Source organism: Pelodiscus sinensis, chromosome 23 (assembly GCF_049634645.1).
Source record: "Pelodiscus sinensis isolate JC-2024 chromosome 23, ASM4963464v1, whole genome shotgun sequence".
Classification (NCBI taxonomy): Eukaryota; Metazoa; Chordata; order Testudines; family Trionychidae; genus Pelodiscus; species Pelodiscus sinensis.
In genome coordinates this window covers 1,600,191-1,628,019 of record NC_134733.1, presented here as the reverse complement: position 1 = coordinate 1,628,019, position 27,829 = coordinate 1,600,191, and the positions used below count along the sequence as shown (strand labels likewise).

The window sequence follows — 27,829 nt, the reverse complement described above, 5'->3', positions numbered from 1 at the left end:
CCCTGCCTCCCCCACCTGCCCTCTGCCCTGCCTCCCCCACCTGCCTTCACCTCCCCCACCTGCCTTCACCTCCCCCACCTGCCCTCTGCCCCCATCCCTGCCTAACCGTCCCCACCTCAGCCTCCCTCTGCCCTGGCCTCCCCAACCTGCCCTCTGCCCTGCCTCCCCCACCTGCCTTCATCTCTCCCACCTGCCTTCTGCTCTTGGCTCCCCCACCTCTGCCCCTCCCTGCCCCTCCCCACAAGGGATGTGAAATCCTGTCTAACCAGTTAACCGGTTACAGGTTAACTGCTTGAACAGGCGCAGGTGGGGGGGGGCTGGCTGGGCCATTCGTTAACAGTAACCGGTAAGAGTCACCCGATGAGGTAAACCATTCCTATCCCTAATCCCCTCCTGCCCTTCCCCCCCCGCCATCGCAGACCGAGCACGGCGGGCCCTGCCCTCACTGGCTGCCCGTGGCAGCGCGTGGCCAGCGCCCGGGACCCACCTGTTGCACACGATGACGATGACGACCAGGGCGATGAGGAAGACCAGCCCCGCGGCGGAGGAGCCGATGATGAGCGGCAGCTTCTCCTGCACACTGGTCTGGTACTCGGCTGGCAGGCAGGACGGGGGCGTTAGGAGTGCGAGAGCCCGGCACGGGCCCTGCTCACCCACGGCGGGAGCACTCCCCGCAGGGCAGGGGGAGGGGTGGGGTCTCCCGGCTCAGTGGGAGAGGGGAATGAAGCGTCCTGTGCGGATCCCAGCTTGGTGAGGGCCCACAGCCACCCTCTGGGCCCTTCCGCTCCCTTGCGCCCCGCCAGGCCGGGTGGGTGAGACTCAGCCTTGGGCCAGGCAGGGACAGCACCTCCCCGAGCAGGCCCCCTGCTAAGGCCCGGGGCTGTCTCTGGGCCCTGGGGAGCCATGCCTGCCGGCCTCACCTTCGGTCATGGTCTGGAAGTACATCTTGCCGCTGTAGCGCCCGTACCCCGCCACGGTGCGCGCCCGCACCTGGAAGACGTAGATGGTGCCAGCCTTGAGGTTCTGCACAGTCATGGTGTTGGTGGGGCTCTTCACTGCTGTGGCATTGAATTCACTCAGATCCTGCCAGGGAAACAACGGCTGCTGCCAGAGAGCCGGACCCAGGCCCCCTGCCCGCGCGGGCGCCAGGCGCTTGGCCCCCCACAAGGCTCCAGGGAGCCGGAGAGGAGGGCTCCCCTCACTGCGCTGAGGACCAGGAGCAGGAATGCTCGTCTGAGGGGCTGGCTGCATAGAACAGGGGTCGGCAACCTACACCCGGAGCCGATTGCCAGTGGCACGTGGGGCAGGAGCTCAGCCTAGTCCCTCTGCCCCTGCGAGCCTCGTGGCTGCAGCAACAGCTCCGGGGGCGGGAGGGGAGGCTGCGGATTGCGCCCACCTAGCTTTGTTGCAGCAGTGAGCTGGTGGAAGCAGAGGAGCTGCTGCTGCTGCTGGGCTCAGCCAGGCGAGCTCCTCTGGCAGCAGGGTCGTGGAGCTACAGTGGGGTGGGGGGACAGCCCGTGCATGCCGGCCTGCAGTGGGGACAGAGAGCCGCCCTGCAGGGGAAGCCCGTTTGGGGCTGTGGAGACGGAGCTGGGGCTGTGGCAACCTAGCTGGGGCCGGGGCAGGCCTGACTGGGGCTGCACGCCGGCCGGCAGCAGGGCTGGGGCAGTGGTGTCACCCAGCCAGCAGTGGGGCTGAAGGAGCCGGTGCAGGGAGGGGACTTGTGGCAGGGGACCATAGTTCCCTCTACGCTGCGTGGCTGCGCGACCACACAGCTGTTTTCTGAGCTCCTCTCAGAAGCTCAAAGCTCCCAGGCAGGCAGGGCGCCCAGTTTATGCAAATGAAGCCTGGGAAATTCAAATCCCGGGCTTCATTTGCAAGTGTGGTATGCCTACATTACCCCGCTAGTTCGAACTAGGAGGGTAGCGTAGACAGACCCTCAGTACCCTCGGATGCATTAAAGCCGGGCCCATGGATTTGTGTAAGTTTAGCTTTGCTAAATAATTCCTAACACGTTCTTTCCCCACCAAGGGCTGTCCACCTCCTTCCCATACTGCGTTGCCTAGCGCATTAGTCTGGGAGCTGACCTTCTCCGTGAAGACAGAGGCAAAGAAAGCATTGAGTACTTGAGCTTTCCCCACATCATCTGTCACTAGGTTACCTCCCTCATCCAGTAAGGGCCCCACACCTTCTGTGATCACCCTCTTATTGCTAACATGCCCATAGAAACCTTTGTTACCCTTCACATCCCTTGCTAGCTGCAATTCCAATTGCGCTTTCACCTTCCTGATAACTCCTCTGCATTCTCGACCAATATATTTATACTCCTCCGTAGTCATCTGTCAAAGTTTCCACTTCTTGTAAGCTTCCTTTTTGTGTTTAAGCTCACTAAGGATTTCTCGGGTAAGCCAATCTGGTCGCCTACCATATTTGCTTTTCTTGCTGCGCATCGGAATGGTTTCTTTCTGTGCCTTTAATAAGACTTCTTTAAAATACTGCCAGCTGTCCTGGACTCCTTTCCCCTTCATGTTAGCATCCTAGGGACTCCTGTCAATCAGTTCTCTGAGGGAGTCAAAGTCTGCTCTTTTGAAGTCCAGGGTGTGTATTTTGCTACTCTCCTTTCTTCCTTTGGTCAGGATCCTGAAATCGACCATCTCTTGATCACTGCTTCCCAGGTTGTCACCCACCTCTACTTCCCCTCCTAGTTCCTCCCTGTTTGTGAGCAGAAGGTCAAGCTGTGCATGGCCCCTGGTCGGTTCCTTCAGCACTTGTACCAAGAAGTTATCCCCAACATTCTCCAAAAACTTCCTGGATTGTCTGTGTACTGCCATATTGGTCTCCCAACAGATGTCAGGGTGATTAAAGTCCCCTGTGAGAACCAGGGCCTGCGATCTGGATGTTTCTAGGTGGGTCGCACAGGGATCTATACTGGGTCGGGTACTATAGGCTTATAAAAGTTGTGGATGACACCAAGCTGGGAAGGGTTGCCAGCACCTTGGACAGGATGAGAATTGAAAACGAGCTTGGTAAGTCGGCGAATGGGCTGAAATGCCACAGGACACAGGACCAGGGGCGAGTGCAGAGAACCCCAGTTAGGAAGGAGAAATCGAATGCACAAGTCCCAACCAGGAGCAGCTAGCTGGGTTGCAATGCTGCTGATGGACACTCCTTCCCCCTCCGGGCATGGCCAGCGGGGGCAATCACTCCTGTCCCCTCCGGGCATGGCCAGCGGGTGCAATCACTCCTGTCCCCTCCGGGCATGGCCAGCGGGTGCAATCACTCCTGTCCCCTCCGGGCATGGCCAGCGGGGGCAATCACTCCTGTCCCCCTCCGGGCATGGCCAGCGGGGGCAATCACTCCTGTCCCCTCCGGGCATGGCCAGCGGGTGCAATCACTCCTGTCCCCTCCGGGCATGGCCAGCGGGTGCAATCACTCCTGTCCCCTCCGGGCATGCCCAGCGGGGGCAATCACTCCTGTCCCCTCCGGGCATGGCCAGCGGGTGCAATCACTCCTGTCCCCTCCGGGCATGGCCAGCGGGGGCAATCACTCCTGTCCCCTCCGGGCATGGCCAGCGGGTGCAATCACTCCTGTCCCCTCCGGGCAGGGCCAGCGGGTGCAATCACTCCTGTCCCCTCCGGGCATGGCCAGCGGGTGCAATCACTCCTGTCCCCTCCGGGCATGGCCAGCGGGGGCAATCACTCCTGTCCCCTCCGGGCATGGCCAGCGGGTGCAATCACTCCTGTCCCCTCCGGGCATGGCCAGCGGGGGCAATCACTCCTGTCCCCTCCGGGCATGGCCAGCGGGGGCAATCACTCCTGTCCCCTCCGGGCAGGGCCAGCGGGTGCAATCACTCCTGTCCCCTCCGGGCATGGCCAGCGGGGGCAATCACTCCTGTCCCCTCCGGGCATGGCCAGCGGGTGCAATCACTCCTGTCCCCTCCGGGCAGGGCCAGCGGGTGCAATCACTCCTGTCCCCTCCGGGCATGGCCAGCGGGGGCAATCACTCCTGTCCCCTCCGGGCAGGGCCAGCGGGTGCAATCACTCCTGTCCCCTCCGGGCATGGCCAGCGGGTGCAATCACTCCTGTCCCCTCCGGGCATGGCCAGCGGGTGCAATCACTCCTGTCCTCTCCGGGCATGGCCAGCGGGTGCAATCACTCCTGTCCCCTCCGGGCATGGCCAGCGGGGGCAATCACTCCTGTCCCCTCCGGGCATGGCCAGCGGGTGCAATCACTCCTGTCCCCTCCGGGCATGGCCAGCGGGTGCAATCACTCCTGTCCCCTCCGGGCATGGCCAGCGGGGGCAATCACTCCTGTCCCCTCCGGGCATGGCCAGCGGGTGCAATCACTCCTGTCCCCTCTGGGCATGCCCAGCGGGGGCAATCACTCCTGTCCCCTCCGGGCATGGCCAGCGGGGGCAATCACTCCTGTCCCCTCCGGGCATGCCCAGCGGGGGCAATCACTCCTGTCCCCTCCGGGCATGGCCAGCGGGGGCAATCACTCCTGTCCCCTCCGGGCATGGCCAGCGGGGGCAATCACTCCTGTCCCCTCCGGGCATGGCCAGCGGGGGCAATCACTCCTGTCCCCTCCGGGCATGCCCAGCGGGGGCAATCACTCCTGTCCCCTCCGGGCATGGCCAGCGGGGGCAATCACTCCTGTCCCCTCCGGGCATGGCCAGCGGGGGCAATCACTCCTGTCCCCTCCGGGCATGGCCAGCGGGGGCAATCACTCCTGTCCCCTCCGGGCATGGCCAGCGGGGGCAATCACTCCTGTCCCCCCCGGGCATGGCCAGCGGGGGCAATCACTCCTGTCCCCTCCGGGCATGCCCAGCGGGTGCAATCACTCCTGTCCCCTCCGGGCATGGCCAGCGGGTGCAATCACTCCTGTCCCCTCTGGGCATGGCCAGCGGGTGCAATCACTCCTGTCCCCTCCGGGCATGCCCAGCGGGTGCAATCACTCCTGTCCCCTCCGGGCATGGCCAGTGGGGGGGCAATCACTCCTGTCCCCTCCGGGCATGGCCAGCGGGTGCAATCACTCCTGTCCCCTCCGGGCATGGCCAGCGGGGGCAATCACTCCTGTCCCCTCCGGGCATGGCCAGTGGGTGCAATCACTCCTGTCCCCTCCGGGCATGCCCAGCGGGGGCAATCACTCCTGTCCCCTCCGGGCATGGCCAGCGGGGGCAATCACTCCTGTCCCCTCCGGGCATGGCCAGCGGGTGCAATCACTCCTGTCCCCTCCGGGCATGGCCAGCGGGTGCAATCACTCCTGTCCCCTCCGGGCATGGCCAGCGGGGGCAATCACTCCTGTCCCCTCCGGGCATGGCCAGCGGGTGCAATCACTCCTGTCCCCTCCGGGCATGGCCAGCGGGGGCAATCACTCCAGTCCCCTCCGGGCATGGCCAGCGGGTGCAATCACTCCTGTCCCCTCCGGGCATGCCCAGCGGGTGCAATCACTCCTGTCCCCTCCGGGCATGCCCAGCGGGTGCAATCACTCCTGTCCCCTCCGGGCATGGCCAGCGGGTGCAATCACTCCAGTCCCCTCCGGGCATGGCCAGCGGGGGCAATCACTCCTGTCCCCTCCGGGCATGCCCAGCGGGTGCAATCACTCCTGTCCCCTCCGGGCATGCCCAGCGGGTGCAATCACTCCTGTCCCCTCCGGGCATGGCCAGCGGGGGCAATCACTCCTGTCCCCTCCGGGCATGGCCAGCGGGGGCAATCACTCCTGTCCCCTCCGGGCATGGCCAGCGGGGGCAATCACTCCTGTCCCCTCCGGGCATGGCCAGCGGGTGCAATCACTCCTGTCCCCTCCGGGCATGGCCAGTGGGTGCAATCACTCCTGTCCCCTCCGGGCATGCCCAGCGGGGGCAATCACTCCTGTCCCCTCCGGGCATGGCCAGCGGGGGCAATCACTCCTGTCCCCTCCGGGCATGGCCAGCGGGGGCAATCACTCCTGTCCCCTCCGGGCATGGCCAGTGGGTGCAATCACTCCTGTCCCCTCCGGGCATGGCCAGCGGGGGCAATCACTCCTGTCCCCTCCGGGCATGGCCAGCGGGGGCAATCACTCCTGTCCCCTCCGGGCATGGCCAGCGGGGGCAATCACTCCTGTCACCCCACTCTGCTTCAGTCGGCTCCACCCACAAATTCCAGGGACACAAAGCTCCCGTTCCAGGAGACTGTCTCAGTCACGACAATCTTGCAGCCCACTGAGATGAGGGTCTGTTTTGGGACTGGTTCTGTTCAATATCTTCATCAACGATTTAGCTATAGGCATGGAAAGTACGATTCTTAAGTCTGCAGATGATCCCAAGCTGGGAGGGGTTACAAGTGCTTTGGAGGATGGGTCAGAATTAAAGACAGATCTGGACAAACTGGAGAAATGATCTGAGGTCAATAGGATGAAGTTTAATAAGGACAAATGCAAAGTGCTCCACTGAGGAAGGAACCATCAGTTTCATTCACACAGAATGGGAAGCAGCTGTCTAGGAAGGATACTACAGAAAGGGATTGAGGGGTCATAGTGGATGACAAGCTAAATATGAGTCAACAGTGTGACACTGTTGGGAAAAAGCAGACATCAATATAGGACGTATTAACAGGAGTGTTGTGAGCAAGACACGAGAAGTCCTTCTTCCACTCGGCTCTGCACTGCGTAGGCCTCAGTTGGAGCATTGTGTCCAGTTCTGGGCACCACATTTCAAGAAAGATGGAGAAACTGGAGAGAGTCCAGAGAAGAGCAACATGAACGATGAAAGGTGAGCACAACATGAGCTATGAGGGAAGACTGAAAGAACTGGGTTTGTTTAGTTTGGAAAGGAGAAGACTGAGGGGGACATGACAGGAGATTTAAAGTATCTAAAAGGGTGTTATAAGGAGGAGGGAGAAAAATTGTTCTCCTTGGCCTCTGGGGATAGCACAAGAAGCAATGGGCTTAAACTGCAGCAAGGGAAGTTTAGGTTGGACATTAGGGAAAACTTCCTACCTCACCCCCTGGGCTCTAGCGCCCTCCCCTAAAACCCCGACCTCTCCTCTGTTCTCACTCCCTGGGCTCTAGCACCCTCCCCTCACACCCCGATCGCTCCTCTGCTCTCACCCCCTGGGCTCTAGCGCCCTCCCCTCACATCCCGACCTCTCCTCTGCTCTCACCCCCTGGGCTCTAGCGCCCTCCCCTCACATCCCGACCTCTCCTCTGTTCTCACTCCCTGGGCTCTAGCACCCTCCCCTCACACCCCGATCGCTCCTCTGCTCTCACCCCCTGGGCTCTAGCGCCCTCCCCTCACATCCCAACCTCTCCTCTGCTCTCACCCCCTGGGCTCTAGCGCCCTCCCCTCACTCCACGACTGCTCCTCTGCTCTCACTCCCTGGGCTCTAGCACCCTCCCCTCAAAACCCTACTTCTCCTCTGCTCTCACCCCCTGGGCTCTAGTGCCCTCGCCTCAAACCCCAACTTCTCCTCTGCTCTCACCCCCTGGGCTCTAGTGCCCTCGCCTCAAACCCCAACTTCTCCTCTGTTCTCACCCCCTGGTCTCTAGCACCCTCCCCTCACACCCCGACTTCTCCTCTGCTCTCACCCCCTGGGCTCTAGCGCCCTCCCCTCAAAACCCTACTTCTCCTCTGCTCTCACCCCCTGGGCTCTAGCGCCCTCCCCTCACACCCCGACCGCTCCTCTGCTCTCACCCCCTGGGCTCTAGCGCCCTCCCTCACACCCCGACTTCTCCTCTGTTCTCACCCCCTGGGCTCTAGCGCCCTCCCCTCACACCCCGACTGCTCCTCTGCTCTCACCCCCTGGGCTCCAAAGTGCCCTCCCCTCACACTCCTCACCTCAGCCCTTCCTCTGCAGGCTGGTCTTGCCAATGCACGTGTGCTGCTGACACAGGGCATGCCTATGCTGCAGTCACAGGCTGTACTGCTGGTGGGACAGAAAAAACTTGCTAGCTGCAATTAGGGTTACCAGGTAGCTTCAGAAAAAATTTCAGACACATTTGATGGGGTGGGGGGGGGGGGGGCGGCAGAGACCGGCCAGGAGGGGAGCGGGGCTGGCCGGGAGTGGGTGGGGGGGGACGGGAAGCAGGGCTGGCTGGGGGAGAACTGGCCAGCAGGAAGCAGGGCTGGCTTGGAGGGGGTTGGGGGGAGGGGGCTGGTCGGGAGGGTTCGGGGCTGGCTGGGGGGAGTGGGGGGTGGGGAGAGAATCACTGCCTGTCCCGCGCGTGATCCCGGTGAAGTACGAGTGAGTCCGGCTACGGCTCCACAAGGACCCTGACCAGCGCTCAGGTGCACGGACGGGGCTTCTCCTCCTCCTCAAGGCGTCACTCCTACGTCAGACGCAACCAGAGGCTCCCAGCGCCGATCGCGCCCCCTCCAGCCACTCGCCCCGCCCCCGCCAGGCTTCCTTCGGGCGCCCAGCCGGAAAACCAGAAAATACCGGACATTGCACTGGACAGAGGGCCCAAAAACCGGACACCTGGCAACCCTCGCTGCAATAGGCCAGCAGGACTGGCACCTGACTTCAATGGGCCCTGGGCAATGTGTGTGTGTGGGGGGGGGGGACTTGGCTCCAGACCCTTCCTGGAAGGGGCATGGTGAGGGGCAGCCAGTCCTCAGAACTGCCTGGGGCTCCGGAGGCCATGTAAAGGGCCGAGGGCTCCAGCGGCCATAGTAGCAGCAGTCCAGAGTGCTGGGCCCTTTGACAATGCGGGGCCCCGGGGCCCCTTTTCCCTTCCTTGTCAGCAGCCTGGGGGCTGCACAAGTCCTCCTGGAGCAGCCTGCGCTGCTTTCACAGCTGTGCGGCCTGGGCCAGCTGGGTGAGCTGCAGCACCGACAGGGGTGTCTGCACAGGGCTGGCAATGGAGCCACCAGGCTGGCACCTTTCGGAGCACGCCAAGCCCACTTGTTCTTCCACTGCCTGGAGTCCTTCCCTGTGCAACTGTCATGGGCAAGGGGAGCGCTGACCAGCACCTGGTGACTAAAGGGTTAACTCAGGTACCGAGCAAGGGTGTTGCGGGGGCTGGGAGAGCCAATGGAGATTTGAATGGGATCTGGGCTCTCTGCCTGTTTTCCTTCCGGGAGAGAGAGAACCCAGGAGTGAAGAGGCACAGAATGACTGAAACTCAGGCAGGACTGCCAGGCCCCTGCAGGCTGAGCAAAGAGAAAAGGAGACGTGAGCACCAGGGAAACGTGAGTCCAGTCACGGTCAGGGACATTTGTCTTTATTTTGTGGTTTGGTTTGAACTGCTCTGTGAGTCTAGCCCTCCCCTCCCCATGCACCACCTAAGCACCGTGCCAGAGATCTTCCTCTGCTTTTAATGTGTTTTCCTAGGTGGTAAATCTAGCAACCTAGGATGCTTTCCCAAGCGTGTCTTTTGTTTTGTACTAAAAATCACGTGTGTCCTGGCAGGTCTGGCTGTGGGTATCTGCAGGCTTCTGACGGAGAGTCAGCTACCAGGCACTGCAGCTTGTTTTCCTCTTTTCTTTTTCAAGCTCTTTTGGGGCAAAGAGCTTAGGGTACCTCTGGGGGTGGTTTCAAATGTTCATCCCTGTTTTTTTAGGGACAAAAAAGCACTTGATGGTGGCAGCAATTCCCCAAAATCTGGGTATTAGGATTCTGGGGGAAGTTTTGTAACCAGGGCCCGTGGAGACGAGGTTTTGGAGCTCTCTTGCAGCCCTCACCTTCTGCACTCGGAGTGCCAGAGTGAGGATCAGCCCTGACAGTGACACACTGCACCAAGTGCCAGGGTGGCTTGGGCCTGGGCCCGTGCTTTGTTCCATGCTCCACCCGCCTCGGGGCTCCTGCGACCACAGGCCAACTCAGCACAGGCTGGCCACCTAAGCCGCCACCACTGCCGGGGTCAGAACAGCTCAGCTCTTGTGCATCTGGACCAACGACCAGCTAAGCCCTGATGCAGCGAGGCTCTTAGGAGCCAGGGCGGTGGCTTGTGTGCCGAGCTGTCCAGCTTTCCTCCCTCTGCTTTCCTTAACTCCATCTGGAGACCAGAGGGTCTTCATGACGGTGCCCAAAGCTTTTCCATGGGAAACCCCTGTTTTCCAGGGGCTCACAACCTTTGGGGCTGGAATTCTCCAGGGCTGGTTACCACCCAGGGGTGAATCTGTTTGGAAACTTTCAGCAATTCTGGTATTTTCAGCAGAGCAAGCACACTTCTCCCATGATAGTACAATGGTGCTACTTTGAAACAGCATCCAAAGCATTTGCGGTAGGGAGCTGAAATGGAGCAAGCAGAGATACCTTAGGGAGAAGAGGGCTTTTCCCCTGGGTCTTGCTTAGTAATGAGGGCTAAAAATCATAGGTTGGATCCATATGATGGTTTGAATGACAACTAGAGCTGCTTGAAGCTCAGAGTTTCTGCTCTGCAGGAAATACTGACATGTGGAAACCGGCTTTAATTCCAAACTCAAACAAAACCAACATTTCACATTTTCTCTGAAATCCACTTTAAGAAAATTGTTTTGGGCCAACTGAAACATTGTGCAGTGATCAAATCAAAGCCTTTCATTCCAATTGTGACATTTGCACTTTGTACTGTATTAGATTATAAGATAAAATCAATTTTGAAAGGAAAAGACGTTTCCCAATGAAAGCTGGAGGCAGGATTTTCAGTTTTGGGGATGGACCAGAGCAAGGAGGAGGACAGGCAGTCGTAGGGACAAGGACCAACTTGTCCCATAGTATCACTCTAGCACTGGTACCAGATGCTACCTCTGCAAGCAACCGGAGGGTTTGGGTTAGAATTAAGGATGTGAAATAACAATTAATTTACTAGTCAAGTCGTCAATGCAATTTCCATCGACGACTCGACTAGTCGATAGGCATGTCCACATTTCTCCTTTGAAATGCACAAGAGCCTGTGCATTTCAAAGCGGAAGTGCCCGTGTCACGTTATTGGATTGTGAGAGGAGCAGCCGGGTCACTGCTGCACCCATGGGGGGGTGTTCGCCCCAAAAATGGTACAAAGGGGGCCATGTGAGGGGTCAAAAAAAAGCTTACTTTCTTCTGATTCTGTATCTGCTCTTCATGTATCTGTATAATGTCTGTGTGTGTAGTTAAGAATCTGTAATCTGTATAGAGACTGGAAGTCCCTCTGAATGTGGTTGAGCATTGGGCAGAGCCCGGTCTATGGACATGGTAATTAGCGAGGCCCTGTGGGACAATAGCACTCAATGGGCCAAGGACACACCTCGGGAATGGTGACCGACACCTAAGGGCTACCAGCAGGGAACACAGGGATAGGCCAGGTGACCTGCTGCAGCCAAGAAGAGACCAGGAAGGAGGTATAAAGATGCCATGTGGCTGACTCCATCTTGTACTCATCTCAGCACTTCATCCCAGAGGCAGCAGTGCAGGGATCGAAGGGCCAGAAAGAACTGTTGACCCATCCTGACCTAGGATGTGCAACTAAGGTCTTCTAAGCAAGCAGCTATAACATCTCTGCTAGAGCCTGCATTGAGAACTGGTAGATTCGATGCATGTAAAGTATTATCCTTTAACAACCTTACTCTCAGGCTTTTCTTTCTGGTAGCAATAAACCTTTAGATGGTAGTTTCTAAAGGATTGGCCCAGCGTGATTTGTGGGTAAGATCCGGAGGCTAAATTGACCAGGGATCTGTGGCTGGTTTCTTGGAACCGGACAGAACTTGTTCGGGGTAGGTGGGATTGGGTGCTAAGACCCCCCACCTGTGTATGAGGCCCGGGGCCATCTGGGGCACGGATATTGCTGGGATGCTGGAGGGGTTTTGCTCGTGAGGCTTCAGGCAGGCAGCTGAAGCACTCGGTGGGACTGGTTTGTGGCCTGTTTGGGAAGGTCTCCAGTCTGGGGGCTGTAAGGAGCCCCGAAGTTGAGCAATTCGCCCTGAGCGGACACCCTCAGCTGTGCCCAGACTCAGCCTGGTCCGTCACAGCCCATGTGGAGCCTGGGGTCAGTGGGGGACTCCCCAGCTGATCCCAGGCTCTGCTCGGCATGTCACAGTGGCAGAGCTGCACGGAGACTCCCCAGCTGACTCCGGGTTCCGCGGAAATGCCACAGGTAGCCCGGGGTCAGCTAGGGAGTCCCCAACTGACCCCGGGCTCCCCACAGTGCTGCCACTTTGAAATACCCCCTCTCTCCCCTCCGCCTCTATCTGATAGGAGAGTCGGCTAGTCCTTAACACCCTTCACTAGAATATTGCCTTCTGCCCACTGCTGAAGCAGGCAACAAACTCCAGCCCAGCTCCTCTGCAAAGCACCAAGGCCGTGTGCATCTTAAGCTGTAGGAATGATTTGCCACCACACCATTTGCCTCTTCCACGATCTCTTTGAAGAGCACGGATAAGAGCATCCGCCTCCAGCAGCCAGCCACAGCCCAGCAGACGGGCCTCCGGCCCCGCTTAGGCGTTCCAGACGATTTCCTGCTATTTACACACCACCAAGAGAGAGCAAATAACCTCCCTGAGATCTTCTGTCGCTGCTTCAAGAGCATCTCTGGGCAGGGGCCCCTCTCTGGGCCTGGCTGGTCCTTGCTCCATCCTCCTCGCTGTGTTCTCTGCAGCACTCCCAAGGGTCAAGGCAATGCTCCGATTTATGCAATATAGGTCAGGACCTATTTTACAGCTTACCAAGCGGCTCTCCCCTCCCCCTTCTCCCCCTGGCTCTTGGTGATGAGAAAATAGGTCACGGGCAGGGAGCGATGGGGATTAATCATTCCCTCCAGCCACTGCTGGGAAAGTATTTTCTGTTTCGATCAGAGGGGTGCTGAGTAGATGTTTTCGTGCGTCGTTTGCGGAAGAGACGAGCTTTGGGAAGGAGGCTCCTGCCCTGCGCTTCCCATGGCCAACGGGTTCACCCACCTCTCCCTGAGGCTGCGCCTCCTGACCCCGTGTCCCCTGCCAGAGCAAGCTGGGCCTTGCACTGCCCCCGACACCTCACCGCCGTGCATGTGGCGTTACACGCTGGGCCAGGGGAGTCCCTCTGGCTAGCCCAGAATCCCTCTTCTCTGCCTGGCTGGAGTGGGACGTGGTTCGGGGAGGGAGAGCCTGTCACTGCGACATGCCACCCCTGAGTCTCTTCCAGCCTCTCACACCAGCCCTGGGACCTGCCCCCGGGCAGACCCAGCGGTGATGCACTGCACATGCCCAGCGGCGCCTGCCAGCCCCTCACCTTTCTGTCCCTGCTACGTCACAGTGGGGAGTGCGGGCCCACGGTTTTGCCAGTGTAACACATGCAGAGACGCCCTTAGGACTGGCTCTGAGGGCTGAATTCATGCCACTCATACAGCATGAATGTGGCCCCGCAGCACTAGTGCGTCCATTCGCGAGGCTCCAGCCAGCGCAGTTCCTGCTACAGGAAGGGGCCACCCTTGTAACAGGGAGAGGGAAAAACAAGTCCCTGGGCCCTCAGCGTTAGCACATCGGAGGGACGAGCTAGCCTGCAAGAGCTCTGAGCACCACCAGCTCTTGATTGCAGAGGGTCCAGCAGAAGACAATGAAAATACTGAGGGGGCTGGAGCCCATGACCTACGAGGGGAGGCTGAGGGATCTGGGCTTGTCTAGTCTGCAGAAGAGCAGAGGGTATGTCTACACTACCCCCCTAGTTCGAACTAGCGGGGTAATGTAGTCATACCGAGTTGCAAATGAAGCCCGGGATTTGAATTTCCCGGGCTTCATTTGCATAAAGCCGGCCGGTGCCATTTTTAAATGCCGGCTAGGTCGGACCCCGTGCCGCACGGCTACACGCGGCACGGACTAGCTAGTTCGGATTAGGCTTCCTATTCTGAACTACCTGTTCTTTGCGTTCCACGAGGCGTACAACTAGTTCGGATAGGAAGCCTAATCCGAACTGGCTAGTCCGTGCCGTGTGTAGCCGCGCGGCACGGGGTCCGACCTAGCCGGCATTTAAAAATGGCGCCGGCCGGCTTTATGCAAATGAAGCCTGGGAAATTCAAATCCCGGGCTTCATTTGCAACTCGGTATGACTACATTACCCTCCTAGTTCGAACTAGTGGGGTAGTGTAGACATACCCAGAGTGGGGGGGGGGGTTGATAGCAGCCAGCATCTCCCTGAAGGGGGTTCCCGAGAGGCTGGAGAGAGGCTGTTCGCAGTGGGGGCAGGTGGCGGAACAAGGAGCAATGGGCTGAAGCTGCAGTGGGGGGGGTCTCGGTTGGAAAAACGATTTCCCTAGGGAGTGGCGGGGCTGCCTGGGCGGGGCGGGTCCTGCTTTGAGGCGGGTATTGGACTGCGGGTCCCGAGGGCTCTCCCAGCCTAGTTGTCTAAGATTCTATGATTACTGAAGGTCGGGCCGGTCCTGCCCTGGCCTCAGGAGCTTCCTCATTCCCCTTCGAATAGCTACATAAGCCAAGCAGAGCGAGCTGCCCGGTGCCTGCAGGGGTCCCTGCTGCGTGGCCTGCCCGAGGCATGCATCCCGGGATCTGTGTGCCCTGCCAGACTGCCTCTGTGCCAGCCACGCCCACCCGTACTCCCTTCCCTTGGATCTGACTCCAGTTGTGCCGCCACGTGCCCTGGGGGTACGTGCCATCTCCAGCTGCCCCTCGGCACATCTCCAGGAAGGGTGGCAAAGGCCTGAGCCCGTGTTAACAGTGGGCAGCCCCGGGCTCTGCTGATACCTTCTCATAGTACTGCAGCTCATAATCCAGGATGACTCCATTGGGCTGGTCAGGCTGAGACCATGACAAGGTGATGCTGTCCACAGTCCGGCTCACCTGGTGCATGATGGAGACGGCAGACGGGGCTGAAGAGAGAAGAGAAGACGGTAAGTCAGGGGCACAGTGACGCTGCAAGTGGGGGCAGGTCATAGCCACTGGCCACTCGTCGGCACAGCCCCAGGGTGGGAGCTTCAGAGGGCAGCAAAATAAAACAGGAGCGTGGCCAGTTATTCAGGGTTAGATCTGTGCAGTTCAGGGCAGCGTTTCCGGGGCGGGGGGGTTGGATTATTGTCATGGGAAACAGGCCCCAGTTCTCAGGCCAGAGGCGTTCATGTCTGAGCAATAACTGCCATGTATCCCAGCAAAGCCACTGCACCAAGAACATGCACAAAGCTGGTTCCCCACCCGCGATTCATCAGGGCTGGGCCCAGGGACACACCAGCCGTGCACGCTGCCCTGCCCTGCGTGCTGGGTCTGCCAGCCTGAGCATAACGCAGGAAACGACCTGCCACACGCACCTGCAGACTCCCCTGGTGCTAGTGCACACGCTGGATTCCCGGCTCCAGCTCCCACTGGCCTGCAGCCGGGCGTGAGGGTGACTGCCCAAGGTGGCTCGAGGTGTAGCCTGCTAGGAACGATGCAGTCCCAGGTTCTCACCCCACTCCCATGTTCACATGAAATGGGGGGAATCCCCTGGCACCAGGGGCTGGGCCCAGTGGCAAAGCCAGGGCAGGTTCATTTACTCCTGTTCCCCCCTCCCAGTAAGCACCACGGAAATGTGGCTGGACCCTGCTGTCACACGGGTGCAAATGAGGCAGAACCCCAGTGTACATGGCTCCCAGGAACCCGGGTCAGGAAGAGCGTTGGCAGAGAGGGCCAAGGGCACAGCCCCTCAGATCCGCAGCACTAGGCTTTGACCCCTCAGGGGATGGACCGGCAGGGAGGAGATACCCCCTGTGGCACAGCGCACCTCAGCGTGGCACCCGTCGCTCACTGCTGCCTTCAGCCTCACCGTGGGGCCGTGGTGGTGAGATTGCACGCCACGCCCACCAGCCCACCACGCCCACCAGCACGGCTGAGACCCGCTCTTCTGCCACAGCACGCACCCCCGAGCGTGCAGGGGGCTCTTGTGCCTTTCACAGCTGGCGCCCACATGGAGCTCGGAGTTGGCAGGACTTCCCACTGGCCCCGGGCTGCATGCGGAGTCCCCCGTCCCTCCGCGGGGGCCCAGCGGGGGCCCATGCACATTTCCAAGGTGGAATGCGGAAGTGCCTATCGACCAGCCGAGTAATAAATTACTCGTTAGTTAACATCCTTACTCTGCAGCTGATTTTCTTCATTTACTGTTTCAACATTCAGTCATTCATGCTGGGTTAGCCTCCAGCATGGATTGGGGCTTAGGGCCAGACATGGGAGTCAGCAGACTTAGGTTCCAGTCCTGGTTCTGCCAGCAAGTGGCATCCCCACCCCATGCCTCAGTTTCCCCATCTGTGAAACAGGAACAATGAGACAGGCCAGGGTAGCTGGTGGTGGACTGCCAGCCATGGGCTCTGAGACACATGCTGAGGTTGGGGAATGGCAGCTGCTCACGGGATGGCAAGTTGCTATCCATTTTGCAAATCACAGCTGCTTCTCTCCCTCCGCTCCAGCCCTGGTGCACTTCACTGGATTCCTGCTCCTCAACCTTCTTAACCCAGGTCACGTGCTGGCTTCCCCGCCCGCCTCCCAGTGCTCTCCTCAGGGCTTTGTGCCCTCACCCCCTGCTGCAGAAAAGGGCCAGAGAAATGTGGATATGCCTAAGACACGGCTTGCTGAGGCCAGGGCAAGTGATGCAGGATGGGGCCCACACTGGAGCCAGCTGGCTTATGCCAGGGTGCTCAGGAGAATGGAGTCCTGCCCTTGGGATGGAAGGACCCCAAGCACTGCTACGGGCTGGGGACCGACTGGCCAAGCAGAAGTTTGGCAGAAAAGACCTGGGGGTTACAGTGGATGAGAAGCTGGATCTGAGTCAGCAGGCGCCCTTGTAGCCAAGAAGGCCAATGGCAGATTAGGTGCATTAGGAGGAGCATTGCCAGCAGATCCAGAGATGGCATTATTCCCCTTTATTCAGCACTGGGGAGGCCATGTCTGGAGTGTTGCATCTAGTTCTGGGCCCCCACTACAGAAAGGATGTGGATGCATTGGAGAGGGACCAGCGGAGGGCGACCAAAATGCTGAGGGGGCTGGAGCACATGGCCTACGAGGAGCGGCGGAGGGATCTGGGCTTATTTAGTCTGCAGAAGAGAAGAGCGAGGGGGGACTTGATAGCAGCCTGCAACCTCCTGGGGCGGGGGGGTCCAGAGAGACTGTTCTCGGTGGAGGCGGGTGGCAGAACAAGGAGCAATGGGCTCAAGGTGCAGTGGGGGGGGGGGGGGAGGGTCTAGGTTGGATATTAGGAAAAACTATTTCCCTAGGCGGGTGGGGAAGCCCTGGGATGGTTCCCTAGGGCGGGGGTGGAATCTCCATCCCTAGGGGTGTTTCAGTCCCAGCGTGACAAAGCGGAGGCTGGGATGGGTCCTGCTTTGGGAGGGGCTGGACTCGATGGCTCTTGAGGGTTCTGCCAGCCCTGGGATTCTAGGAGTCTGTGAACGGGCCCAAGCCTCCACCCAGAGACCAAGAACAATCCCCAATTGCGCTGCCTTCTGGGTGGGAAAAGCGGATGAAGCCTTTCCAAGAAGGGGTGTCCACATCCACCCGAGGGACTCTCCAGCCCCGGCCAGCAAGGCAGACAGAGCAAGCTGAGTTCCCACGCTGGGCCCCAGCTCACCAAGCCAGGCCTCCTTGTGCTGACAAAAGCAGCACGACTGAATTCCGCAGCTCAGTGAGTGAAGGGACTGACTGTGCAATATCTCCCTGCCTTACAACGTGGCCTGTGGCGTGCGCCTGCGGCTGGCCTCTCTGCGCCACGGGGACTGGGAAAGAAACATTCGGCGTGAGCCCCTCGTGGCGCCTCCCCCTCAGAGGCAGACGCTTGGCTCAGACGTGGCAGGTTCTGCAGAGGAAGTGGTGACAGTCTGGCCCGAAACGAACACACCTAGAAAAGCAGCAGGAGCTGGACTGCAGCCAAGTGAACCCTCCTGGAACCCCCGGGCCAGGCTGAGAGGCGCAAAGCGCTGGCCTACCGCTGTTTCTAGAGAAGTCAGAGAAAGCTTAGAAAGCTTTGCCAAGCCTGAGAACCCCACCCAGAATGCACTAGGGTCACAGAAATGACTTCAAAGTTGCAAGTGGAACCTCCCTCGTCTGGTAATCTCTAGTCCAGTGACATCCGTGGGCCAGTGATTGTAGTTTTCTGGGTGTTCACTTTTCAGAGGTGTGTCCAAGTTTCCTGCAGTCCCAGTCCCGGCTCTCAGTGCTCTGTGCTGTGACTTAGCTCCAATTTAGCACTAACTGTCTTCTAAACACTTGGTCAGCAGTGCAAGTGACACTGCTAGACAACATTGGCCTCTCGCAGTCCGGCAAGCTCTCTGGTTTGGCACCGGCCAGGTTCCAAGGGTGCTGGACTAGAGAGGTTCAACCCATAGACTCTCCCTTAAATTAAATTCATGGAGATGCCCATTGCCTAGAACTAGATGGGACCTTGGAATGCCATCGAGTCCAGTCCCCTGCCTTCACAACAGGACCAAGTACCAGCCCTGACAAATTTTTGCCCCAAATTGTCTCCACAAGGCTTGAACTCACAACCCTGGGTGTAGCAGGCCAACGTTCAAACCACTGAGCTCTCCCACCTTGGTTTCTGGCCCTCCTGTTCGTGTGGTAGGTAAAGAAATCAGCCAACACCTGTGCGAGTTGTTCTGCAATCAACTAGCCTAAGCCTGAGAGCTGTGTCTGCAGTGAGCCCGTCACATTGCAGGGCAGGACAGGGGGCTCTCAGAGCTGATCTGGAGGCAACGCATTTCAAAGCCCTCCCCAAATGACAATGCAAACACTGCAGAAGTCAGCAGAGCTGCTTGGGCTTGGCACAGCCTGTGGAGGCTTGTGTGTCTCTCACACCATTTTGAACACGAGTCCCTGTGCTGAGGTCTGCCCAGCTGGAGGAGGAAGAGGGGGATAATCCCATACCAGGGAAAACACCTGCAAGATGTCAGCTTACCAGGAAGGCCCCTGATGGAACATCTGCGACCTTGCTGCAGATGTGAGCCGGGCATTCCCAGACCCAGGTGCAGGCAGGAGGGGACCCCTCAACATTAGCCCCTTGCCAGGAAGCGCAAGGAGGGACACTTAGGCATCGAGGGAGCAGGGCTGCATGGAACAAAGCTGCAAGCGCCCGTCCCCCACCAACGAACCCACGAGGCGGCAGGCCCCGTGCGCAGGCCTGGGGAACCGGAGATCACGTCTTTCTGCTAGAAGGAGGGAGTCTGCTTTTAAAGCAGTTTGGGGGCTTTCAACAAATCTTGTTCATTCAGCTTTGTGCTCGGAGTCTAGTCACAGAAAAAACTTGTAACCACAGAACTCTGCAAACACCAAGGCTACATCTACACTGCAGGGCTTTGTGCAAGAGTTCTTGTGCAAGAGTGTCCACACGGCCATGTGCTCTTGTGCAAGAAAGCTCTGATGGCCATTTTAGCCATTTTCTTGCGCAAGAAACCCTTGTTGCCCGTCCACACTGCCTTCCTGCGCAAGAGGGCTTATTCCTTGCGGGGAGAGGAATAGCTCTTGCACAAGAAGCCCTCTGTTCCGATGCTTTACTGTACATTTACTCGCGCAAGAACGCGCGTGCAGTGTAAACGCTCTGGCCATTCTTGCGCAAAAAGCCTGCAGTGTAGACATAGCCCAAGGCATCCTGTGCCCAGATGCTGTGTGAAGCAGAATGGGGATTTTATCGGCCAGCTGCAAAGTTTGGTGAAGCCATGGGAGTTATTAACCCTTCAGAGCCCTCAGCTCCTGACCTGGCTTCAGCTCTCAGCTCTGACACAGACTCCCCATGCTGCTGTGGGCAAGTCACAGGTAATTGCTCTGGGCCTCAGTTTCCTCTCTGCAAAATGGAGACAATGGCCTTTCCTGTCTCCCACTCTGTTGTCTGCGTAGATGGGAAGCTCCTTGGGGCACAGACTGCTGCCTTCTGGGTACAGGGCCCCAGCCCAGCACAATGACCCCACTCTGGGCAGGGTCCCCTTGACATTCCTGCAATGACAATAACACATCTCAAGAGAAAACCCAGAGAAATGAGTTCAGCTGCAAGGAGGCAAAGAACATCTTCATTCTGGACAGGCTAACCCTGAGCATCTTCTGGCTTTGAGTTGGTCCACCCTGAGTGACACACGCAGGGGCAGAGAATAGGGGACTGACATCTTCAAGCATGCAGTGAACTCAACAGAGAAACGATTTCTTGTAGCAGAAGTTCCAGAATATTTACGTTGAATTCACTAAAGTTTGTTACCTGTAAACAAATTAATATGCAGCTTCTCTCCCTTGGGGCTTGGGACGTTTCGGAGCAAAACTCCAACCACGTAAAAAGTGAGCAGACGTTCTTTGTTCTTTCAATCTGCTCTGCGCTGGGATGTCTGCTACCTTCCAAAGTGCTGTCTGGCTGATGCTGGCTGTTCACATGCATGTTTGTAACCCAGAATGTGGCCCTCTGGGACGTGCCATTTTGCTTCAGGAAAAAAACTCTTTTCCCATGACAAGAGAAACACCAGTGTGATTCTTCTTTCCAAGGTGCACACTACTCTATAGCGTGCCTAACCCTAACCCTATAGCTTCCTTTCTTTCCTTAAAGGACAGTTTGCTTGGCTGCTCCTTCACACGTAGCTACACATGATCCACTCGAAAACACACCTGCCTCTTGGCAGACCGATTCCAGGTGCTAGCCAGCAGTGTCCGAGTCCTGCTTAGGGGCCTCCTGAGGCGCATACATTGGGAAGTTCTGTCAGAGGAAATTGAGCTTTTGCATCCTACAAACAAGCATTTGGCGTCAGTGAGGCACAAGCAGAGCAATATCATTACAGTGCCTCCATGCTGGCACTAGCTTGCATTGGGCTTTCTTCCCTAATCATACACGATATCTTCTGTTTGCCGGCTGAAGATAATAAAAAATAAGCTAAAAGGAGGACAAAGGGGGCCATGCCTTTTAAATGAGGAAGGACGATGCTAAATGCAGCAACACCCGAAAGGGAACAAAAGACAGGACTATGTAGCACTTTAAAGACTAACACGATGGTTTATTAGATGATGAGCTTTCGTGGGCCAGACCCATGAAAGCTCATCATCTAATAAACCATCTTGTTAGTCTTTGAAGTGCTACATAGTCCTGTCTTTTGTTTCAGCTACAACAGACTAACATGGCTACATTTCTATCACCCGAAAGGGAGCACTGAGGCCCAACACAGCGGGAAAAGAGACGGTTCTTAGGCCGAAAGACCTTTATAGCACTCTCGTCTGACTTCCTGCTCACAGCACAGGCCACTGGCTCCTGCGCTTAACCCAAACTCTCCCGGCTGAGCGAGAGTGCATCTTTCGGAAACGCTGGGGCTTGCTTTACAGCCTCCAAAGGAGAGAGAATCCTTGGGGAGTTATCATCTTCCCTGTTCAAATGTATGTCATGCTACGTCCACTCCGCACATCAATTCCAAAGTAAGCTATTCCAGAAGAGTTATTCCGAAATAGCACATCTACACTGCAGGGAAGCCTCAAAAATAGTCCGGGGCAGGCTTCCCTAACAGACGTGCTGTCTCAGAGACAGCCCCAGGAGGCTCTGGGGAGGACTAACTTAGAATGGTCCAGGGGAGGGGCTATTTCAAAACAGCAGCAGTGGAGCGTCCAGGCCTTGTTCCGAAATAGCTCATTCGGAAGAGGCGGTATTCCTCGTGGAATGGGGTTTACAGATTTCGGAATAAGCCGCTGGTTATTTCAAAATAATGGAATGGCTGCATAGACGCTTGCATAGTTATTTCAGAGTAACAGCTGTGACGCCGCAATAAATTTGCTGTGTAGACAACCCCCCCCCCCCCAGTGTTAACTGGACTGGCTTGGGCTTCCAGCCACTGGATCTCATTCTGCCTTTGTCTGTTAGTTTAAAGAGGAATCTAGACTCCTCTCCACATTCTCTCGGGGTATGTCTACACTACCCCCCTAGTTCGAACTAGGGTGGTTAATGTCATCATACGAACTTGCAAATGAAGCCCAGGATTTGAATTTCCCGGGCTTCATTTGCATGTTGCCGGGCGCTGCCATTTTTAAATGTCCGCTAGTTCGGACTCCGTGCCCACGGCTACACGCGGCACGAACTAGATAGTTCGGATTAGGCTTCCTATTCCGAACTACCTGTACGCCTCGTTCCACCTAGTTCGAACTAGGGTGGTAGTGTAGACATACCCGCAGTTAGCTAACTAGCCTGGCCCGTTAGTCTCCCACCATGAGGCAGGTTCTCCAGGCCTTGACTCATTCTCCTAGCACTTTTCTGAACCCTTTCCAATGTTTCCGCCTTTGATGTAACATGCACCCAGGACAGGCTCCCTAGCACTGTCTGCAGACGCAGCACCGGCTCCGTTCTACGCCATCGTTCCTTGGCGCGTGTCCAAGAATAGCCCCTGTGGAGACGTATCGCTCTGGGAGCTCAGGTGCAGATCGTGCAAACCCACGAAGAAGCTGCAGGAGCCAGGGCCAGCATAGTTTGCTCTGCAGGGAGATGACACATGAGCTTGGCCTGGAGACCCCTGGCTGAGTCTGGAAAAGCATCTTCTCATTTGCAAGCTGAGCCGGTTTGATCTGGAAATGAACCCAAGAGCCCCCGAGCCAATGTGAGTCTGCCCTTGGAGGAGAACTGCACCTGGTTGATTTGCGTTACCGTAGCGTGTAGCGGCCCTGCTCATGCTCCTAGGTGCCATGCAACCCCAGAGCCCAGCACCAGTCCCTGCTCCACCTCCTGCGTCTCTAGGACCAAACCAAACGCCACCTGGCCCCAGCCTCAACCTCCTCCCTGAAGTTCTGCTGTATCCACCAACTGCACCGTCCTGCGATGTGATCTGGGGCAGAGAGGGTTCGGCTGTACTGAAAACCAGGGTCATTGGGGAAGCTGCCGCATGATGCTCCCGGCAATTCATTATGATAAAACCGACAAGAATCAGCAGGGACTCCTCAGCCAATGAAGAATTGCACCAGGCAGAGCGGAGACGAGATCCCATTCCTGGGCTCTGTGCCTCTCACCACATCGCGAGCTTTGCAGCCTTTGCTCACCTGGGACAGTTCCGTGGGGCTGCCCCGACCGTGGGAGTGCTAAGAAACTGGGATGAGATCCCCGCCCCAGCCTGTCTGCTGACGCTGCTGGTGGCAGGGGAGGATGTTTCTAGCAGCAGGCCAGAGTCCTCAAGCTAGGTGCAGGCACGGGCCCTGCCCGCTGTCTTTAGGCACTAGGGCTATGTCTACACGGCTGCGTTATTCCGAAATAGCAAAGAGTGCGTCTACACTACAAGCCTTTCTTTCGAAGTCTTCTTCCTCCGACTCTGGAACCCTCATTTCACGAGGAGGAAGGCAAGTCAGAGGACAAGTGTTCTTCCTTTGATTTTCTGCTGTGTAGACAGTGCCAAAAGCTGAAGTAAGCTATTTCAACTTCAGCTACGCAACTTACGCAGCTGAATTCGACTGTCGCTCTGCTGTGTAGACGTGCCCTAAGAGAGCACGAAATCCACTGCAAGCTGTGTCTCTGGCCAGGGACTGCTGCCTACTTAGCCCCCCAAACCAGACCCAGGCCTCCGGCTTGCAGGCAAGCGTGGCCCCACTCAGGCCGTGTATACCGTGATCGGTGCCAAGAGGCTAGCTGGGCAGAGCCAGACAAAGGTGAGCAGGAACCTCGGCGTGCAGCTGGCAGAGGAGAAGGCGACCACCTGATATGTCTGGGAACATGCATTTGTGCTCCTAAGCCTACAGAGATGAAGACACAGCTTGTCCCCTTGGTAGGTGACTTTTCCTCCAGCGCCTCCACAGGCTTGGCAGTTGGGGGAAGGTGCAAAGACCCACAATCTCCTTCATGGTGCAGGGACCGAAAGGAAACAGTTGGGGGAAGGGACGTGACAGTAGCACTGGAGACCCCAGGGAGCACAGCACTGGCCAGCGCCTTCGACACCCCCACACTGCAGCCTCCCCAGTGGCAGCTCGCTCAGTCTCCTTTTTCTAAACTGAAAAGTCCCAGTCGCTTTAACCTCTCCTCATATGGGACCCGTTCCAAACCCCTAATCATTTTAGTTGCTCTTTTCTGAACCCTTTCCAAGGCCAAAATATCTTTTTTGAGGTGAGGAGCCACATCTGTACACAGTATTCAAGATGTGGGCGTACCATAGTTTTATACAGGGGCAGTAAGATATTCTGGGTCTTATTTTCTATCCCTTTCCTAATAATTCCTAGCATCCTATTTGCCTTTTTGACCGCCGCTGCACACTGCGTGGAACTTTTCAGAGAACTGTCCACGATAACTCCAAGATCTCTTTCCTGATTTGTCGTAGCCAAATTAGCCCCCATCATACTGTACGTATAGTTGGGGTTATTTTTCCCGATGTGCATTACTTTACACTTATCCACATTAAATTTCATTTGCCATTTTGTTGCCCAATCACGCAGTTTGGTGAGATCTTCTTGGAGTCCCTCACAGCCTGCTTCTGTCTTGACTATCCTAAACAGTTTGGTATCATCTGCAAACTTTACTACCTCACTGCTTACCCCTTTCTCCAGATCATTTATGAATAAGTTGAAAAGGATTGGTCCCAGGACTGACCCTTGGGGGACACCACTAGTTACCCCTCTCCAATCTGAAAATTTACCATCTATTCCTACCCTTTGTTTCCTGTCTTTTAACCACTTCACAATCCAAGAAAGGACTCTTATCCCATGGCAATGTAATTTACACAAGAGCCTTTGGTGAGGGACCTTGTCAAAGGCTTTCTGAAAATCTAAGTATACTATATCTACTGGATCCCCCTTGTCTGCATGTTTGTTAACCTCTTCAAAGAACTCTAATAGATTAGTAAGACAGGATTTTCTTTTACAGAAACCATGTTGACTTTTGTCCAACAAATTATGTTCTTCTACGTGCCTCACAATTTTATTCTTTACTGTTGTTTCGACTAATTTGCCTGGTCCTGAAGTTACACTTACCGGTCTGTAATTGCCAGGATCGCCTCTAGAGCCCTTTTTAAATATTGGTGTCATGTTGGCTACCTTCCAGTCATTAGATACGGAAGGCAATTTAAAGGATAGGTTACAAACCACAGATAATAGCTCAGCAATTTCCCATTTGAGTTCTTTTAGAACCCTTGGATGAATGCCATCCGGTCCCGGAGATTTGTTAACATTAAGTTTTTCTATTTGTTCCAAAACCTCCTCTAATGACACTTCAATCCGGGACAGTTCCTCAGATTCATCACCCACAAAGGACGGTGCAGATTTGGGAGTCTCCCTAATGTCCTCAGCCGTGAAGACTGAAGCAAAGAAATCATTTAGTTTATCTGCAATGGCTTTATCATCCTTGATTGCTCCTTTGATATCTCCATCGTCTAGGGGACCCACAGGTTTTTTAGCAGGGTTCCTGCTTCTAATGTATTTAAAAAACTTTTTGTTATTTCTTTTTGAGTTTTTGGCTAGCTGTTCCTCAAAATCATTTTTTGCTTTTCTTATTACAGTTTTACACTTGATTTGACAGTGTTTATGTTCCTTTCTATTTATCTCACTGGGATTGGACTTCCACTTCTTGAAAGATGCCTTTTGTCCCTCACTTCGAATTAAGTTAATTCAAAATAGCTCTGTAGTGTAGACATACCCAAAGGGGCCCTTCCCTCTTCTGGCTTAGCTGGGAGACGCAGGTTACAGGCAGCATAATTCCCATCTCTGATCACTTTAATCCCAGCAACTCAGGGCAGAGGGAGCATTTGCTCTGGAAAATGGCTGTGACTGAAAGAGCAAAGCCAGGCCCTGTCCTCTCCTCCACGGAAACGAACTGGGGAACAGCTGGGTGTTTTCCAGCCTCTCTCAGCCCCTCTGTCAGCTCAGTCCCAGAGTCAGGTTACCGGACTGGGAACCCTTTCATGACGAGCGGCTCAGCAGGGAATTCTACCATTTTCAGGTACCCAAGAGCAGACGGCTGAGTGCTCGGGGTCAGGATTAGCAGCATGACCTTGGGCTGGCGGCGACGAGGTGGGGAACACACCATAGGCAGCAGTGGGCAGGCACGGTGAAGAGAGCAGCCAAGAGCGCCCTTTCTGTCCTTCTGGGGGAGCCGAGCCACCGGGGCATGAACTGGCAACCACCTCTCGGGACTGGAGACTGCAGCCAGCCTGGTCAGCGTGCACCACCCCCCTCCATCTGGCTTGCTCTCACTGATGCTTGCAAAGGGCAAAACTGTGACTCCCCTGCTGGCACAAGTAGCCCCAGTGAAGCTGAAGGAACTAACGTGAGTAACACCTGGGGGCTTCCAGCCCACGGCCTCACCAGAGCTGGTGCCATCAATGCTGGAATGCAGACTCTGGCAGCACCCAATACCAGTGTGTTGGAGGAAAGAGCCCATCATGCAAGGCTGGACTAGGCCTGTCCAGAAGTGTCAGTGCTGGGGGTGCTCTGGGGCTGGAGAATCCACAGGACAAAAATTGTGGGTGCTCAGTACCACTGGCAGCCCCACGGATCAGCTCCTCCCTCTCCCTGCCTGCCCCCCTCACCTGCCCATATCAGCTGTTCAGCTGTTCCAGAGGCAGGGGGTGCAGGGAGAGAGTAACAGGAGCAGGAAGGTGGGGGAAGGGACAGAAAAAGAGCTATGGGTGGGTCTTGGAGGAGGGGCAGGATTCTGAGATCTGAGTAATCAATGTCCTATGTGATTCCTACAGCTCTGGCCAGAGTCTCCACTGGCATCACAATTGAAAGCCAGCTGTTTTCTTTGTCTTTCTGACTTCCTGCCCCCCCCCCCCCCCCCCCCGTCCTGCTAGGCTCACAGCTGGCTGGGGCTGCCTCCATCTGCACTGACCCAGCCCCCCTCAAACGGACCCAGCGTCCCGTCTTGCAGATGACAGGGCTGGCTGCAGAGTTCCTCTTCACGCCTCTGTCATTCGAAACGCCTTGCCCCAGCATCCCTCCTGCCAGGCCCTTCCCCTGCCGCCATGGGCCCTGAGGCAAGGCTGGGCTGGGTCCAGGTGACATTTGTCTCTGGGCTCCGCCTTCAATTCACCCGTCACCAAAACAACTGGCTGCTCTTAGCAAACATCCCCCCCCCCCGCCCCTGCCCCCTCCCCACGGCCCGCGAGGGGCCGGCTGCCTCACAGACCTGGGGCCTCCCTTTGCTCCTCTCCCCTCTCGCTGCCAGTGCCTTGTGCATCACTAGCGCTGGTGGACGTGCACCGTTCAGAGCCGGTGACCGGCCCCCCCCCCAGGCGGGGGCTGCTCTGTTTTCCACCTCGGATAATCCTCATTGGCACGGCCTCATCTCCCCTCTGCTCTGAGCCAGCCTGTGAGGGCCCCTGGGTCCCCCAGGCCGGTGCCGCTGGAGCCTTTAGGTGCATGGTGGAATCCTACTGCTGCTACTGGGGTGGCATGGAGGGAGAGTGAGCCCAGGGCCCTGGCGCAGAGGCCAAGCTCTGCCGGAGGCAGCAGGCAGCAGTATCCTGCCTGCATCCAGCTGTGGGCCACGGACCCGCAGCACTGAAGAGTCGGGACAGGCAGGGCCAGGACTGCCCCTTGTGTGCGGTGGGGTCCGGGCGTGACATGAGCGGCCTTCCCGGCAATCTGCCCTCGGTGCCCCCGAAGGGAGCAGCTTGCCCCTCAGGCCCCACTCTAGAATTCCCTTGCAGGCCTGTTCAGTGCCACCCCCTGCCCCCATGATGGCAAAGCTGGAGGCAGACCCGTTGGAAAACAACTGCCTCCAAGTGGCAGTGCAGGAAGCAAGGGAAAGGTGCAGAGCTGATGGCCCTGGGGCTGGTTTAACAAAGCAGCGCAGCCTCAGGCCAGGGAATCCTCCGCAGCCGTACAAGACTGGCATCTTCCAGCAGCCCCGCCAGCTCCCACTCGCGCTGTCTGGGCCCAGCTCTCCGGCCTCGTGCGTTTGCAATGACACATGCTGGGCGAGCTTGAAAAAAAGCAGCAGCTGAATCCAAAGCTCGGGCTCTGCTTGAGTGAACGGAAGCCCCACGGGGGGTGGATTCCAGGCTCCGCATGCAGCAACGCCGGCATTTGGCGCAGGCAGAGG

General features: G+C 57.2%; 1 protein-coding gene across 4 annotated transcripts in view; it reads right to left on the bottom strand.

The window, feature by feature from the left end:
* Nucleotides 1–27,829, bottom strand: part of EPHB2 (EPH receptor B2) — a 259,421-nt gene that overhangs the window by 48,660 nt on the left and 182,932 nt on the right. For 3 of the 4 annotated variants that reach the window (XM_075906630.1, XM_075906628.1, XM_075906629.1), the window contains exons 6-8: nucleotides 14,599–14,723; nucleotides 921–1,083; nucleotides 488–596 (exon numbers count right to left, since the gene is read on the bottom strand). In XM_075906630.1, coding sequence (XP_075762745.1) covers nucleotides 488–596; nucleotides 921–1,083; nucleotides 14,599–14,723 — 397 coding nt within the window. Of the gene's footprint in view, nucleotides 1–487; nucleotides 597–920; nucleotides 1,084–6,189; nucleotides 6,708–14,598; nucleotides 14,724–27,829 lie in introns of those variants that run through there. The other variant, XM_075906632.1, reaches the window with a different exon arrangement.